General features: G+C 42.4%; 1 protein-coding gene across 2 annotated transcripts in view; it reads right to left on the bottom strand.

The window, feature by feature from the left end:
• Window positions 1-253: 253 nt before the first annotated feature.
• Window positions 254-17,858, bottom strand: part of LOC147676775 (zinc finger protein 777-like) — a 623,696-nt gene continuing 606,091 nt past the window's right edge. For both annotated transcript variants that reach the window (XM_086945208.1, XM_086945209.1), the window contains one exon: window positions 254-5,451. In XM_086945208.1, coding sequence (XP_086801334.1) covers window positions 4,484-5,451 — 968 coding nt within the window. In that variant the 3' untranslated portion in view covers window positions 254-4,483. The remainder of the gene's footprint in view (window positions 5,452-17,858) is intronic.

The raw sequence follows: 17,858 nt of genomic DNA, 5'->3' as shown, positions 1-17,858 counted from the left end.
TAAATAATGAGTATTCCCCAGTAGTTGCTGGAGAGGCTGGTACAATTAGGGATCTCTGCAATAGTATACTTAACTAGATCTTGGATGAGGGGGGAAGCAGCATTAGAAAAAAAGAACATCTGATCCACTTTTTACTGAGGTTGAAACATGCACATCCGCTCTCAAAAACATGTAAATATGACACCATTAAAACATTTAAAGTTCATGTAGCATAACTAATCACTACTATATGTATTCCATTCCAAAACAAATATAGACCTATTGAATAATATTTTATTAGCTTCAAGGCACAAAGTGCATGACACATCATGTGGGTGAACACAAACTGTCCTAAGGTGTAAACAATCGATGATCTCTCTGTACCTAGTGTGAAGTTGTGACGACGGATCACTCCAGAAGGTTTATTGAATCAACACACACCTTATTTCATACATTATTTTTAAACCAATAAAATACAAATAACACAAATACAAAGGGCAATAACTATATTTAGGTCTAAAATCTATACATAGATCTCTAGTCAGGCTGTTTCCACGTGGGGGGTCTACATTGGAATCAAGCTACGTAATATAAGAGAAGCCGACATTTTCACTAAATTAGTAACACATACCAAAAGAACACCCTAATACGAACTCAGGTACCCTCTAACATACCTTTTCCTCAGTGCAACCCTGTTTCAGTTCCTCGACCTATAATTCCAGGAGATCCCAAGAAAGGTGATTAGCACAGAGACAGCCATTATATGTCATCATGAGAGGATAGACATACACTCATGCAGCCATATTTACGACCCAGTTCGGATCCCACGTAAACCATGCAATGTGGCGCAAGAGTGACGCAAACAGTAAGTCATATTTGAGAAGCCACGCAAAGCCATGTTGCGGGCGCTAACATTATGGTGTAATGCAATCATAATAGGCATAGTATGGTTGCTCCCATGCAACTCCCATGGTATTTGACGCAATTTACAAGACTATGTAAACCTGGGAACGTGCCAAAAAGATATGCCTCTCTAGGAGAAGCGTAACAAGGAGAAATATCTTTACTTCTCGTTTTTTCCTCTTTATAAGTGTCCTGCATTCTGCTGCACACATAGAAAGTGGAAAAAGCCTCCCAGGTTTGTTTTTGTGCAGGAAGGTGCCCCTCTCTTCCCCAAAACATTCCTGTCCACAACATAGGCACCCTTGCACCATGGTGCAAGGGTGTCTGTGTTGGAGCTAGGCTGCCTAAATGGCGCTAGTGCAAGGGAAAAGGACAGGAATGTGCAGTATTAGATAAATACAGCACATTCCAGCCCTTTCCCTGTGACACATTGCAGCGTAGGAAGGTGAATTGCTCTGCTCCCTGCACCACAAAGACCTTAAATTGCTTCATAGTTTCTGTGGCTGTTTTAACTCCAAATGTTAGAAAATTCTCTAATACTTTCTGCATGAATGTACACTGGGGGCATGCCACTAAGCAATGTTTCTGCATTTATAAGGACAGGAAACTAGCCCCAACAGTGCATTATAAGGCTATTGCAAGTCATAGAGGAATACTAGAAAAATCTTTTAACCCATATAATTCAGACCTCCGGTTTTAATCAAGTCAATTTCCCACAGCGAAATCCTCTCATTCACAAAAGGCTTTTTCCCTATTGTGCGCAGCCTCACATTCTCGAGAGACATGTGATCAGAATCTGCTGGGCAGGTGTGCACAGTCCATTGCTTCATTTGAAAAATAAAAAGTACCTGTGCCCAAAGATGTGCCTAGAACTCTGCAGCTGACACTATTAAAACATCAATACACTGAGCGCCAAGGCTGTGTAGGCCTGATTCCACCTCAGGCCTCCTTAATCCACTGCCAGACTATCTCTGCCTGTGTATATCCTTTTTGTAGACTCCTGCATTCTCCCTTGGTGAAATGAATTCTCACACTGTGGTAGCAGAAGTATTTTGCAACTTTAAGGAATAGGCAGAGTGGAGATGCAGGGCTCTAGGACGGGTTAAAAAAAACAAAACCAAAGCCCCATTGTCAAGTAAATGGTCTTTTAAAGAACAGTGAAATACTCGGGTGCGTCTGCAATAAGACACCAGATCAGCCAGTCCCCAGCAGCGCAAGAACTGTCTTGTGTGTCCGGGAAGCTGTCTCAGCCCGGGCTGACACACAGGGCGGAGGGGCTTAAGCCCTTTAAGCCCTGTGGGCATTGCGCGCCTGTGAACATCCACCCTTTCAGGTTTTGGTGAGTAAAAGGCAGGTCCAAGCTGCTTTTTATGATCAAGCACCTCATCCATGATTGATTGATTGAGCAAATTATAAAGCAGAAAAAATGCCTGAGCTCTTTACTGACATTATAACTGTCTACATAACCCTTATGTTGTAATTTGGAAGATTCTGTTAACAAGATTCCTCTATGAGTTGTTTGTAGAATTTGATCATGGTTAGAGTTTTTAATCTTCTTTTAGCCAGATATGTTGGAGAGAAGTTTCTAAACACGTGCTTTACTGTTAATTTAAAGCAGTACACAGCATTTCATTAAACTACATGTTATTTGGAAGTTGATACTTCTACTACTAAATGTTTCTCTTTTAAATAAAATCAGAGTTCATCTTTTCTATTGGTAATATGCCAAGAAAGTTTAGCTCCATAAGATTTAACCTGAATTGTCCTTGATCCATCGCCTGGTAGAAACACTTTCATTATTCCCTTCCACATTAGAATGTTGGCAGTCCAAGACATATGTAGAGAACATATGCTACTTTTGATGTAACCACGTTTCTTTGGTGAAGAAGCCAATCCCCAAGTAGTCAAACCCACACAATCACTCTAGGCAGTGAAACATACTGAAGAAATTATTTTAATGTTTTTGTTGCAACTTCCAGGATGAACTTTGTCTTAATTTTTTAGCACACAAAATAGCAAAGGTACCCCAACAATTTAAATAGCTACATTGCATTTTTATATTGTAGGATATCTGATGTGTAATTAGACCGAGAATACTATTATACTTGGTTGTGTCCGTTTAACCCCTTGCATGCTGTTGACGGCCCCCAGCCGTCATGCACTACGGTGCTCGTGTGCTGATGACGGCTGGGGGCCGTCATAAACCCGCCCACTCGCGATTCTGCCGCACAGGCACAGAATCACGGCCGCATGGAAGGGGTTAAATCTTCTTCACTTTCTTTAGGCATTTAACCATTTGTTCCTAGACTGTCTAGCGTCTGATGTTTCATTATTTTCGAAATAATTTGCCATTCTCATATGCTGTCTGGCAGCAAATATTTGCTTTGTTGTTTACACTGTATCAAGATAACTTTTGCTGTCCAATACACAATCGTAAGTAACAATAGAAAGATGTTCTGGAGGAAGCTTTCATCACAGTCACAGTATTAAGGTTGCTTTTAAACTTAGTGAATTGAAGGGCCAAATTTATGACCTTATCATAAAGTGCAACGTAGAACTCAAAGTTGCTGCCCTGCATGACAGGGATGAGGAGGAAAGCGCCTGTTGCACAATCAGGCTGCAGAGCGCCACGAACACACCTTTGCACATTAATGCAAGGGTGCCTGGGTGTGTATAGAGTAGGCTTTGTACTGGAAGGGTGCCCTTCAGTGCAAAATAATATACCTAGACAAACTGTAAAACCTTTCTTACTATGTATGTGTGCAGGTAGGTTAGGAGAAATAAAAACATTTCTCCTTTTATGCTTGCTTCAAAGTGCGTAACTTTTTGGTGCAAAACACTCTCTACTGTTTTTAGTAGATAGGGTTTTGAATCAAAAACGATGGGTGGTTGCATGGGCACGCCCATGTGTCACCCATGGAACACTGTCCTGACACAGAGAAAAGCAATCGCTGGTTTGCACTTTTTTTGCATTATTTCAGGCAACTTTCCAGCACAAATCAAATATTGCACTGGAAAATACATTACAAAAAAAAATTTGTGTGCAAACCCAGCACGAAATGTTACTAAATCTGGGCCTAGGTTTGGTAAATCTACACACATGCCATGAATAGAATTAAGAAGCTACTTAATCTAGGAAGCAAATGACTAAATGCTTAAATAATGCCTGGCTCTCTTTTGGTATGTGCAGCACCAAAGACAGCTTCTTGCGCTGAAGTGTAAAAGGATGCGCTTAATTAACAGTATCTCTAGGTATACTTTGAAGAGCCTCTTTATCAGCCCATTTTTAACTAAGATAATTAGTTCTATTCAGTGTTTTTATCCTGGAAAAGCAAATCATGAAATATCAAGATATTTTAACAATCCATGTGGTGGAATAACAAAAAGACTGTTAACTTATAAACCTATGATTTAAAAAAAATAACTGTGTTTCTCTTTGCAACGGCTACGTACTTTTGGCATTTGTGACTCAAAGTGAGGTTATGTTTGTGTATACATGCTATAAGAGGGATATGCTTGAATGATGAATGGCACCATGTTGTTAGGGCTCTGCAATGCAAGTGGCTGCACACAATTTTCTTCAAACCAATGAGTATTTGTTTTACAGCCTACAGGCTTTGTGTTTGCCTTGGCGCTGGTATTTCTTCCTTTGTCTGCTAGTATGTGTTATCTTGTGGGCAATAAGATTCACTTTTTGACAGAAAGATTTTGTGCACTCTGTGCATTGGAATGGTTTTTCACCTGTATGCGTTCTCTTGTGCACAATGAGATTGCCTTTTTGGCTGAAGCTTTTCCGACATTCCGTACATTGGTAGGGTTTTTCTTGTGTGTGAGTTCTTTCATGTACTATTAAATTTGATTTACTGAAACTTTTATCACATTGAGTACATTTATACTTTTGTGTTTTCATGTGCTTCATTTGGTGTGTTACAAGCTGTACTTTCTGACGGAAGCTTTGTTTACATGTAGTACACTCATATGTTTTCTGCCCTGTGTGCGTTCTCTGGTGCAAAATAAGATGCCTTTTAAGGTTGAAACTCTGCTCACATTCATTACATTGATATAGCCTCTTTCCTGTATGTATTCTCTGATGTCTAAGAAGGTTCATTTTCCGAGTGAAGCGTTTCTCACATTCAGTGCACTGATGAAGTCTCTCTCCTCTGTGTGTTTTCTGATGCCTTAGGAGATTGCTTCTTTTAGTGAAGCTTTTTTCACATTCAATACATGAATACCATGCGCCATTTAGCGCTGTGATTTGATGAGAAGAATGCAATGTTACATCTCTAAGATCACTCACACTTTCATCACATTCAGCAGATAACTCCACTTTAGGAATTTTCTGATATAAACCAGAATAGGCTGGACTCTCAACGCCGTCCTTACATTGAGAAATATAATGTTCTACTAGTTCGAGATTGATTTCGGAATACAATCGTCTTGAGTATATTTCTTCATTAGTTATTTGTAGCACATTCACATCTGATTTTGCTGACACATCTCTGTTGGCTGTTTTCTCATTGAATGTTGAAGAATCATCTCCAGTACTTTCTCTTCCTATTCGTCCACTACCTGTTGGAATAAAATAAATATTAAATTAGTAACCTCATTCAAGTACAAAATGGTGGCACAGTACAGTAATGTTTTAGGGTATGTCCATGTCTTGAACATAGTCTTAAGGTACTTTGTCATATAAATAAAAATCCCTTTTACATAAACCTGTTTAAGCCAATGAGTGCTATGGACGAGATGGTCTTACCCTTAACTCATCCTCAATCACAGTAAGTCCGAGACCTTCTCATCCATATACCCTCTACAGAGAATCTCTCTGGTGTGTGGACCAGAGTGAGTCCCTTTTCCTCCCCCATCCCTGGTTGACAGCAAAGAGTCTTCCACTCTAGGTTCGAGGTTGAATTCTTCCCTAGACCGAGCCACTTTAATTCCAAGTGAAAGGTTGGTAAAATTTACTTGAAGTAATTTTTTTAATTCCGCTTCGCCCTCTCCCGGAAGAGATTCAGGCTTAGACTCCATCATCACCGCTTTATTTAAGCTTGTCTCTTTTTTTAGAAGAAGGTAGAGATGGTCTTTATTCCTTAAGGGGTTAGCTTTAGTTTTTTTACAAGCTCTTATGTAAACCACATTTCCTGAATGTAATTTGTTTGATGTCATAACTCCATGCAGGTAATTTTCCTACCTGCGGCCTCCAGTGGCCTCACAACGTTTGTCCTGAACCCTGCGACCCAAGTACCGAGTCTTAGCACCTAAAGTCACTGTCCAGGACCTCCCACGCGTATATTTGGACCCCTTAAATAAGTTGCCGGGCCAGGGCCCAAGGCTGTGGGGCAAATTGCCACTGCTCCCCTCCTTGATTTCTGGCCTGAAAAAGCTTCAGCAAACTTTGAGGGGGTCTTCTAGCACCAGTACTGGGGCTGCAGATGAAGAGACAGATTGGTGAGGGTAGACTGAACCAGCTGCAACCAGCAGCCATAAACAACTACAACAACAGCAGAACACTAGCTGAGGACCGCAGCAGTGAACAAGGCCAACACAAGTTAGTTCCTACAGGGACGCAGGCCATACCCAGAACAAACTGACCCTCCTCTGCGACCAACTGAGGCACGCTCTCAGTGGCCGCCGTTGGATGGCAGCCTCACTCACTGGGCAGTATGCTCTGAATTGACCCTCTCCAACTGGTTAAATGTGCCAATGGGGCAACTACCGCCACCCATTTGCCTGCGCCAGAACGCTGGGCTCACCTGGAGCTTGTTGCTCATGGTGCCAATGACAGATGCAGAAAGATGCAGGGCATGGAGGTACAGGAGCCTGCAGAAGCTTGCAGCATGAAGCCAGAACAGAAAACAGCTCCTCTGTGGCTCTTCCTCCTCCTGGTGCCCACCCCACGGCTCGGCTCGCCAATTACAGTCTGTGCTTCCGGATCAGAGCTCCGCGCCTCCGCAACACCCGGTATGGCACCTGGTACGAGCTTCCACAACTCCAGCAGCCTCCATGGCTGCCTTTCGCCTTCTGCATCCGGGGATCCCCAATCTAGTGCAGGAGGCCGGGCCCTCAGCTCTCTGACCAGAGCAGAAGCAGGGACAACTAGACCAGGCCAACAGCGATGAACAGCGACGAGCAGCAGCAGCGTGTCACATCAGCATACACGCAACAGGAACGTCAGAAAGCCTTCCACTGCCACCCAGGGCCCTCCCACTGCAATACAACCATGTCAGCATGCTCTATGCATGCTGAAATCATGGAGCGTGCTGTTTCCACTATGTACGGTAAAAAGGGGGTGGTGATGGACGGAGCATCTGAATCAATCAAGCACTCACACCCAGTCAAAAGATCTGGGTTTAATCCATCACCGTTCTTTAGCCCACTCTGCCACCCCAGTTCAGACATGGCTATATTCAAATCAGTCTAACCCTGTGCCTCATGGGAACAGTCCAGCCCAAACTGCCAAGCCATGTCTTCCCTGGACCGGAAACAAGCTTCCAAGGACTGGTTTCTGGCATTTACACTATGTAAGCAGAATGCCTGTGCAGACAAATTGTTTTCTTTGATCTTGGCTTACAGCAGGTGGCACAAGGAACAGGAGAGGCATTGGGGGATAGGTAATCATAGGTCATACCTTTCACCAGACAAAATCAATGACTATTTTCATCTCAACACCTCCGCCTGTCCCCGTTGTCATCTGATTGGCACGGATCTGCTCCACATGCTATGGTCTTGCACCTCATTACAGCTATACTGGCATAAAGTTGTAGACACATTAGCAAAATGCACTAAGACACCACTACAGTTTAACTAGGAGACATGCGTATAGGGACTGTACCCATGGACAAAGAAGAATAAAGTGATATCCAGATTTAGAGATCTGGGTTTGATCACGGCCAAGCGCCTTATCACAAAGCAATGGAAGCACGCTGGCCCTCGCGTCGGCCTACTGGGAGAAATCCCTCACAATCTGGGCGCAGGATGAGAGTGCTACACTACACAAGGAGGAAACTGCGGGTCTGCGCAAATATCCGATTGCGCAAGCCTTGGGTACTTTTCTTAAAGTGCTCACACAGCCAGACACCGCAGCACAACACTCGTAGCTCCCCAACGATGTAATAGAGCTCCCAATACAGTCAAATACCCCCCACCTTTTTCTCTCAACACGCATGGTATTATCGGCTACCGCTGAGCATGCCTAGGCTATGTGTAGTAGGTCAACAATGAGATGCCCCTCCCTCACACCGTAATACTATCATGGAACTTCACTATTGTTTCTTCAGATTTTACAACACATTGGTCCACATACACCCTCTCACCTGTCTTATAACAAGGCTGTAAATGGAGATTTTTCTTTTATGTTTTGGTTGTTAATTACAGTTTACTTAGATGGGCATCGCACTTAAACCCTTGACACAGCCATTGTACATAGAGACAATGTACGTCCTTTGCATAACAACCTAGTCAGTGACTGAGCAGTGATACAGGGACTGAGTCACAAGTTTGTATGTATTAACTTGTTATTTAATGCATATCTGATCCACAGAGCTCCCAACAATGCTGATGTATAATTGTTGTGATGCAAGATTCATTAATATTCCGCTGTATGTAATAATAAAAAAGAAAATTACAACAAAAAGATGTTTAAAAAAATATATTAAAAAATTGGGGGATAGGTAATTGTTTTCCCTGTCCCCTGGTGCCTCTCCCATGAGGATTACTGATGGACGATCACATGGAGAGTGAGATCTTCCAGTAGGAATCCCCATTAGACACCAGAGATCAACTGCATTTCATGGGAGCATGCCTATCAGGAATGGAGCCAAGGTCCCACTACCCCCTATGAAAATTGCCTCCACTGGAGATGGATCTCATTGATTTATCCTCAAGGGGTTTAGATTATCCCACTAGTCATAGACAAGTTTATTGTATAGTTAATAAAAACCTTCATAAAAGAGACAAATAATTAAAGTGCTAAGTACTATAAAAGCCTTTCCAGATAGAAACAGGTGTTAAGGTGCTGAGTCCTGTCAAAAATGTTGTACTTAGGCCATAATAAAGCCAATTAAAACTAGCCGTCTTCGCATCGCTTGGAGCTGTGAAGCATAGCAACCATTTACTGGTTTGCGCACTTTGGTCCGTCTGTCTGATAGATGGTGTCGAACAGTCTAGTTCCAGAGAGAGAGTTATGGGGCCGGATGGCTAGTACCGTTAATCCAGCCTTCCCCTAGGCATTCAATTAGTACATTATGAGGTTCTTGATACGATGCACATCCCCTTTAAGGTGCAAACAGTGCTTAGAGTCTAAAGAGTGGCAAGCCATGGGTGGTTTTGCTAACCCCTGGCCTAACTGTGTTCTATCGGCATTTAAACCAGGTGCGCGTTTAGCTTGCTGCTTAATGTACTTCCTGTACTTAATTTGGTTGGTACTATTGTAATATATTTGATGGTTTTTATATTGAATTGACAGTTTTGTGGATTCAGGCTGCCAATTACTGCCTGCCGGCATGTGCGCACACCTAGACTGATAACATTGACACGAAGTAGCAATTTCCTTAGTAGTAATAGCTAAGGAAGATACATAAAATGTGGATTACCCCACAAGACATCAAGAATTGATTGTATTGGCATTACGTATTTTGTTCATAATTATTTTGTGCATAGATAGTGGGAGCAGACCCCCCCAGGCATGGGCCTTAGCTCCCATTACCTCCAAGGAAAACATTGGCTCCCCTGGGGACAGATCACACCGAGCTGCCCCCAGGGATTTTTTCTTTTGATTATAGTGGCAGCAGATGCATTTGTGCATAATTGCTTGGCACATGGTTAGTGGGTAGCTCATTACCCCCATAAATAAATCAGCTCTCCTGGGGGCAGATCAAAACCAATCTGCCTAAGGGGGACTCAAAATAAAGCACTGGCCATTGGGTCACCAGATTGAATGTTGGGTGGTGCACTGGGGAAGATTGATATATAAATTTATAGTGTGGACCCCCATTCTAAGAATAAGGAATTGGTATTCTTCAACACACCTAAGTGATTTGGTTTTGTTGAATTTCCTATGACTTTTCATTTATTTGCTCAGATCTTCGGGATCTGCCTCCCCAAAGAGACTTTTGTGATAAAATGGGTCTAGTTGTCTGGTGTGCAAAAGAGTTGCTAGTTTTCGAACGAATGCTGGAATAGCTGGAGTACATATGAGGATAAAGGAAGAAAAAGTATTTCCCAGTGCACCAAACATGGTTCAAATGGGGTGGCGGAGTGAGCTAAAGAACAATGATGAATTAAACCCAGATCAGTTGACTGGGGGTGAGTGTTTGTATTGTCAACGATCCGTCCATCATCCCCTTTGGTTTTTCTTTGTTCGCCCTAAGTTGGCAGGGTATGCTCAGACGTCAGTCCCTTGCTCATTTTGCACAAAATCAGGTGTTATGGGTAACTGGCGCTCATGTAATATATAACACATAAAAATCTTATCTCTTCGAAGTATCTGACTGGTGCATCCAGGTTTATGAGAGGTAACACCCACCCCCAATAATTTTCAACAGAAGTTGAAAAATCCAAGTAACAAAAATGTCCCCGGAGCCCACAGATAATACATTGCAAAGTTGCAAAAGAAGCAATTCTAATTCTTGACTCCTCAGTATGTTGTGTAACAAAAAGGTCTTTTATTTCGCAAAGTCCACTCCTTGCGCCAACGCATTTCGCCTAGGTTCAAGACACCTACGGCTTCGTCAAGGCTGGAAATAATACAGAAAACTTATATTTGTAACCATTTCTTACATTTTTGGTTATTAGAACCAACCACCATATTTAACAAGCAGACCGTGTCAGGACTGAAAACCACCTAGGTGCCATATAGTCATACATGCCACTGATCACAGCTTAGACGTGAATCTGAACTTTAGATGTCAATATATGAACAATACAGATTATAGTATTGAGACATTTATAGATCTTAGTGTCCGATGTTATTACATAGACCCTTGGTGTGCAATCAAGTATTTTATTATGTACAACCCAAGTGCACGTGGAAAGAAATAAGTGCATCAAATTGATGCCAATACCTTCATAACGTCAGGATGTGCCCTGAAATCCAAAATTTAAAGAAATCTTGAGAATACCTGCTTACATATAAAAGAGGCAAAGTAGGGTAGATAGAAATGAAAAAATTTAATAACTGGATAGTGTAGCCTACCTTGACATCTCCTATGTAGATATCGTAGTCTGTTCAGTGTCAAAAGAATTGTATAATATCTTCTTGCTACTGTCTTCTGTTTACAAGATATTCCTGCCCAGAGTAAGTAAATCCCAATTAATGGCTCCATAAATATTATATATGCCACATACAAAATATGTATAGTCCGTGTGACTGTATTAGAAATAAACCAGATTGCAGCCGCTTACCTCCAATCAAAAAAGCTGGGTATAGGAGGTTCAACAATTATAGTGGGTCCGATACCCGTAATGCTTTTATCCCAAGGTCCGAACCGTGTGTCACCCTGTGAACCCAATTACGAAAATAAGTTATCCAATCTCATCAGGCGGTAAGAGGCTGATAAAGTTAATCTGTATCCGCCAGCAAATCTTCTATCTAGCTCTTACCGTGTCCGGATACGCTGCTCAATCCGCGGCGTCCTGCCCGTGTTCAGGCAAGCATGCACGGCTTCCGTGTATGCGCCACGCTATACAGGCGGAATAGAGGTAGAAACAGGAGAAATCTCTCGTATCAGGATATAACCGCCATGATGGAATAACGCCATTCGCAAAGCTAACGTCTGTGCATGAATCTCGACGAGGGACAGCATTAGTATACACCAAGGCGTTCGCCATACCATAGTGGAACCGAGTATTGTATATAAACAGAATATGTACGAATAAATTGGTAGAAATAAGACCGTCTCAGTAGAGATAGGTCTTAGTGGTATTGTACAAGCTAATCTACGCATTGTTGTTAATTATCGGGGTATCTGATGGAGCCACCAAAAGTAGGAAAAATATACCCGGACAAGCAATTGTGCTATTATAATTCATGAAAGACCTTACTCGTCGAAATTGATGAGGCGTGTCCTAAATAAGCATACTGCAATACGTCTCATGAAGAGAATATTTAAGAGTAGCGAAACCCGCGGATAAGACAGAAAGGGGTTCTAGTATTACAGTAACCTCAGTCCACAAATCTCACTCTGCCTGATAATGAGATAAGCTATCCAAAGGAATGCTAGAGACATGCATTGTCAAATTAACTTATAGTTGCATTTGGGTTGTACATATCATATACCAGTGTTGCCATATATTCATCTACAAGTATTATTTTCATGCAATATATCTAAAAGAAAGCAAGTGTATATATAAATGAACATAATATCATCTCATAGTTCAGAGAGAAAACATATCATCTTTGAAAGAGAGTGACCAGGTTGTGCATCATATCCTACCACAGATCCAATGACAGTCTAACTGTGAAACGATGTAGAGCATTGTTCAATTATGATCTAATCCCCCAGAAAGAATTGTAGCTCATGATCGAAATTTTTGCCGTTATCCATGGCTTTTAAGCGCATAATCCATTTGGCTTCACATCTGCGTAATAGCAGTTCCCTATTCCCACCTCGTGGGTTAGGTTTAATTTGATCAATCCCAAAGAAAACAAAGCTTTTACTTCCATTTTGTGCTGGACAGTTATTGATGTGTTCCGCCGTGGGATATCTTGCATCATTATGTTTTAATGCTCTCATATGTTCTCCCAAACGGTCTTTGAGCATTCTGATTGTGCTTCCTACATATATCTTAGAGCACTTGCATTGAATAATATATACTACATATTTCGTACTGCATGTAATATTTGTTAAGGTATCATATTTTTTGCAACCATCAATATGAAAATCTTTAGTTTTATCCAATGCATATTTACACATGCCACAGTGGCCACATTTGTAAAAACCCTTAGAATACACATCTAACCACGTTTTTGAACTCTGTGTTGGGTAACTTGGGCTAAGGAGATTTCATAAGGTTTGACCTCTGCGATATGTAATCTGGGGTTGCGAGTCAATATGATCTTTCAGTGTCTTGTCCATCATCACTACATGCCAGTGTTTATTCATAATTGCTTTAAGTTTCATGCCCACAGGGTTATAATTGGTAATTAGCCTAATGGGTGGTGTATTCTTGCCTGTTCCCTTCTTGGGTTTGAGGGTGGATTCGCGTTTGGTATGCAAGGCTCTTTGTTTTGCTTTCTGTATATCTGAGGGATGATAACCCCTACGTTGGAATCTACCCTCCATATCCTCTATACATTGTCTGAAACATTGATCATCACTGCAATTTCTTCTAGCACAGAGCATCTCCCTTGTGGGGATTGCTCTAATCTGATGTCGTGGGTGCGCGCTCTTCGCATTTAAATAGAATTACATGCTGTGGGTTTACGGTACATTCTACTCAAAATTCTATCTTCTTGAGTGTATAGTTCTACATCGAGAAACACTATATTCGATGTGCTATGATTAGTGGTGAATCTGATGTTCATATGATTGCTGCTTAAGTACTCATAAAATTCAAACAGAAGGGGTTCTTGGCCGGTCCAGATCATTAGGCAATCATCAATGTACCTGCCCCAATAGAGAATGTGTTCATTCCAGCGGCTTGCTTGTGTGCTCCAAATGAATGTTTCTTCCAGCCAGCCCATAAATATATTAGCGTAGGCTGGTGAAAATTTGGAGCCCATTGCCACTCCTTGTTTTTGCTTGAACCATTCTCCATTGAACAGAAAGAAGTTGTTGGTCAGGATTAGTTCTATCATGGATAGCAACATACGTGTGTGTTTCCATAGGGTTGCAGATTTTTTAGACAGATAGTGGTTAAGAGCTCGAAGTCCTAGTTCATTGTGAATACTAGTGTATAGTGATACAACGTCAAGTGTGACGAGTATCATACCTGTTTCCCACTTAATATCATTTAAGATATTGAGTATATGTCCGGTGTCCTGAATAAAGGATGGCAAATTAATCATGATGGGTTGAATGAAAATGTCTACAAATTGAGATAAGCGTTCTGTCGGCCCTCCTATCCCCGAGACTATAGGTCTCCCTGGTTGGAAAGGGAAGATCCTTATGAATCTTGGGTATATAGTATAGGATATTTAGGGCGGTTCACTTTTAAAAAAAGATATTCATCCCTTATCCAACAATCCATCATCATACCATTTGGTTAATAATTCATTAATTGTTCTCGTAAGTTTAAACATTGGATTCAAAGCTACTTTCTCTTAGCATTCCACATATTTCAATTGATTATACACTTCATTATCGTAGTCCGTTTTATTCATAATTACAATATTTCCACCTTTGTCCGCACTCCTGATAATCAATTCCTTGTTATTCTTAAGAATATCTAGTGCTTTTCTCTCCCCCCTAGATAAATTGGAAGTGTATTGTTCATATATTGACGTCTAAAGTTCAGATTCACGTCTAAGCTGTGATCAGTGGCATGTATGACTATATGGCACCTAGGTGGTTTTCAGTCCTGACACGGTCTGCTTGTTAAATATGGTGGTTGGTTCTAATAACCAAAAATGTAAGAAATGGTTACAAATATAAGTTTTCTGTATTATTTCCAGCCTTGACGAAGCCATAGGTGTCTTGAACCTAGGCGAAACGCGTTGGCGCAAGGAGTGGACTTTGCGAAATAAAAGACCTTTTTGTTACACAACATACTGAGGAGTCAAGAATTTGAATTGCTACTCCTTGCTCATTTTGCCACTGGATTCAAGCAAGCCCGGCTGAAGACGGCTGCAATGCCAGAAACCGGTCCTGGGAAGCTTGATTCCGGTCCAGGGAAGACATGGCTTGGCAGTTCGGGCTGGAATGTTCCCATGAGGCACAGGGTCAGACTGATTTGCATATGGCCATGTCTGCAATGGGGTGGCGGAGTGAGCTAAAGAACGATGATGGATTAAACTCAGATCAGTTGACTGGGGGTGAGTGTTTGTATTGTCAACGCTCCGTCCATCATCCCCTTTGGTTTTTCTTTGTTCGCCCTAAGTTGGCAGGGTATGCTCAGACGTGAGTCCCTTGCTCATTTTGCCACTGGATTCAAGCAAGCCCGGCTGAAGATGGCTGCAATGCCAGAAACCGGTCCTGGGAAGCTTGATTCCGGTCCAGGGAAGACGTGGCTTGGCAGTTCGGGCTGGACTGTTCCCATGAGGCACAGGGTCAGACTGATTTGCATATGGCCATGTCTGAACTGGGGTGGCGGAGTGAGCTAAAGAACGATGATGGATTAAACCCAGATCAGTTGACTGGGGGTGAGTGTTTGTATTGTCAACGCTCCGTCCATCATCCCCTTTGGTTTTTCTTTGTTCGCCCTAGGTTGGCAGGGTATGCTCAGACGTGAGTCCCTTGCTCATTTTGCCACTGGATTCAAGCAAGCACGGCTGAGGACGGCTGCAATGCCAGAAACCGGTCCTGGGAAGCTTGATTCCGGTCCAGGGAAGACATGGCTTGACAGTTCGGGCTGGACTGTTCCCATGAGGCACAGGGTCAGACTAATTTGCATATGGCCATGTCTGAACTGGGGTGGCAGATTGAGCTAAAGAATGATGATGGATTAAACCCAGATCAGTTGACTGGGGGTGAGTGTTTGTATTGTCAACGCTCCGTCCATCATCCTCTTTGGTTTTTCTCAAATCAATTACCTTCAGGTCACTGGAACATTAGAGATTGCATTGGCAGCACCTATTTTGTACATAATTGTTTGGCGCAAGGAATTGGGAACAGGCCCAATCATTCATGGGGTCTAGCCCCACTATCCCCTAGGGCAGCTGATTACCCCACTATATACCAGGGATTAAATATATTGATTGTTATGGCAGCACATGTCTTTTTCTAATTATTGTGTGGCGCATAGTTCGTGGGAGCACACCCTTCAGTCATGAAGCCTACCTCCCACTTCCTCCTAAGAAATTAATAATCTCCCCTGGGGGCAGATCAGATCAATCTGCCTTAGGGGTCTCAAGAATAAAGCCCTGGCCTGTGGGTCATCATATTTAGGGGTTGATTCCGATTCGGGAAACAAATCCGTACGACGATTCGAATTCGTAGCCGTTTCCGTCGAATCGTACAAATTTGTCCGAATTGCTTAGTACGATCCGTAGTAAAAAAATCCGTCCGAATCGTTGTGAACCGTATGAAAAGCAAGGGAAAATCCATACGATACGGACCCTGAAAGTGAACCGTAAGAATCGTAAACATGCCGTACGACCCGACAAGTACAATCCCGACCAGGGAATCAGTAAGCGATTCGTACGGTAAACGTCCCCTATGTGCAATTCGTACGGAGAGCCACACAATCACATAGGGTACGGTTCGTATACCCCAGGATCGTAGGGGTACGGTTCGTACACCTACGATTATGGGGTATGGTGCGTACACCCCACGATCGTAGGGGTACGGTTCGTACACCTACGATCATGGGGTGTACGAACCATACCCCTACGATCATGGGGTGTACGAACCGTACCCCATGATCGTAGTTGTACGAACCGTACCCCTACGATCATGGGGTGTCGAACTATACCCCATGATCGTAGATGTACAAACCGTACCCCTATGATCATGGGGTGTACGAACCGTACCGGGGGTCCGTTTTGAACGCACTTCATGTCGAATTCTGCTTTTCCTGACATTTTGAGCTCTAGTTAAAATAGAATCCTACGGAGTGTTGACTGGACGAATCGTACTTGCTGGGTCGGAAAATGATGCTTCGATCCGTAGGGACATCGCGTACTGCACGTTCTGAATGCGATTCGTATGGATTATTGAGTCGTACGGGCTTTGGTACGATTCGGACGGAGAACTGCTTTGGGTACGCATCGTACTACATCGTACGTATGGGGACGTTCAAGGATACGATTCGTATGGGAAAAATGCTCCGTACGGCTATTTGCACGGGATTTTACTGAATCGGAATCGGCCCCACAATGTTGGTTAGTGCATTGGAGAATGCTGATGTCAACATTTATTGTGGTTCCCGATTCCAAGTATGAGGAGTTGGTATCCTCTAACAAATCTTTGTAGTTTGGTTTTGTTTAATTTCATATGATTATCCCCTTATTTGCAGGGATCACCTGGGTCTGCCTCCTCAAAAAGACTTCTGTGACAAACTAGGTTTAGCTGTCTGGTGTACTTAAGGGTCGCTAGTGCGGATTAAAAGATGGAACAGCTAGAGTGCATATGAGCATAAAAAAGAAAAGGTATTCCCCATTGCATCAATATGATTAAAATCAGTGACTTTCTAGTCAGTCTAGTGTTTTCTTTTGAGTCCCTAGTCCGTGTGGAGCAGATTGCTGCCTTCTGCATCTCTTTCTGAACCCTGGAGAGTTGAAATATCCAGATGTGCAGGGATTTTATTTTGCATATAATTATTCACAGTTGTGTGCCGGATTTGAAACTGTTCTCCCTTCACAGGGCATCCCTCCAACTTTTGTAGTTGTGCATTTGTTTGGGTAATTTTGCAAAAAAAACCATTTGGTTTATTTCTTTTGGTGGCATATTGCTTGGAATTGTCCCCCAAGTTGTCTCCCGGTGTGGAAAATTATTTTCATTTGGGTTTTTCCATTTACCTTTTCAGTTTCAGGCTTTTATGGTTTCTTGTATGGCAAATCTATAATTCTCAATTAAGTTCTCTCTTTACAGTGCGATGCGTTTTTTTCGAATGTGCTATTGATAGGAGCTGTCTGCTGTGGATTTTTTTGTAGCAGGTAAGAATTTAGCAGCATATCAGCAAAACCTGCGATAATTATCGGCTACCACTGGATTCTATCGCGGAGATAGCGTGCTATCAGCAACGCTTATCTCCAAAGAGATAGAATTCCAAGCTACAAAACTATGCGATTATCGCTGGAAATTCAGCGATAATCGCACTGCGACAGGCGATACTTTGCCGATAGGGCAGGGTGGACTTAGCCATGTAATCCACCTCCA

The sequence above is a fragment of the Lissotriton vulgaris genome, chromosome 12 (genome assembly GCF_964263255.1).
Source record: "Lissotriton vulgaris chromosome 12, aLisVul1.2, whole genome shotgun sequence".
In the NCBI taxonomy this organism is placed as follows: domain Eukaryota; kingdom Metazoa; phylum Chordata; class Amphibia; order Caudata; family Salamandridae; genus Lissotriton; species Lissotriton vulgaris.
The sequence above is the reverse complement of the archived record's forward strand: the minus strand, read 5'-3'. Positions and strand labels throughout refer to the sequence as shown.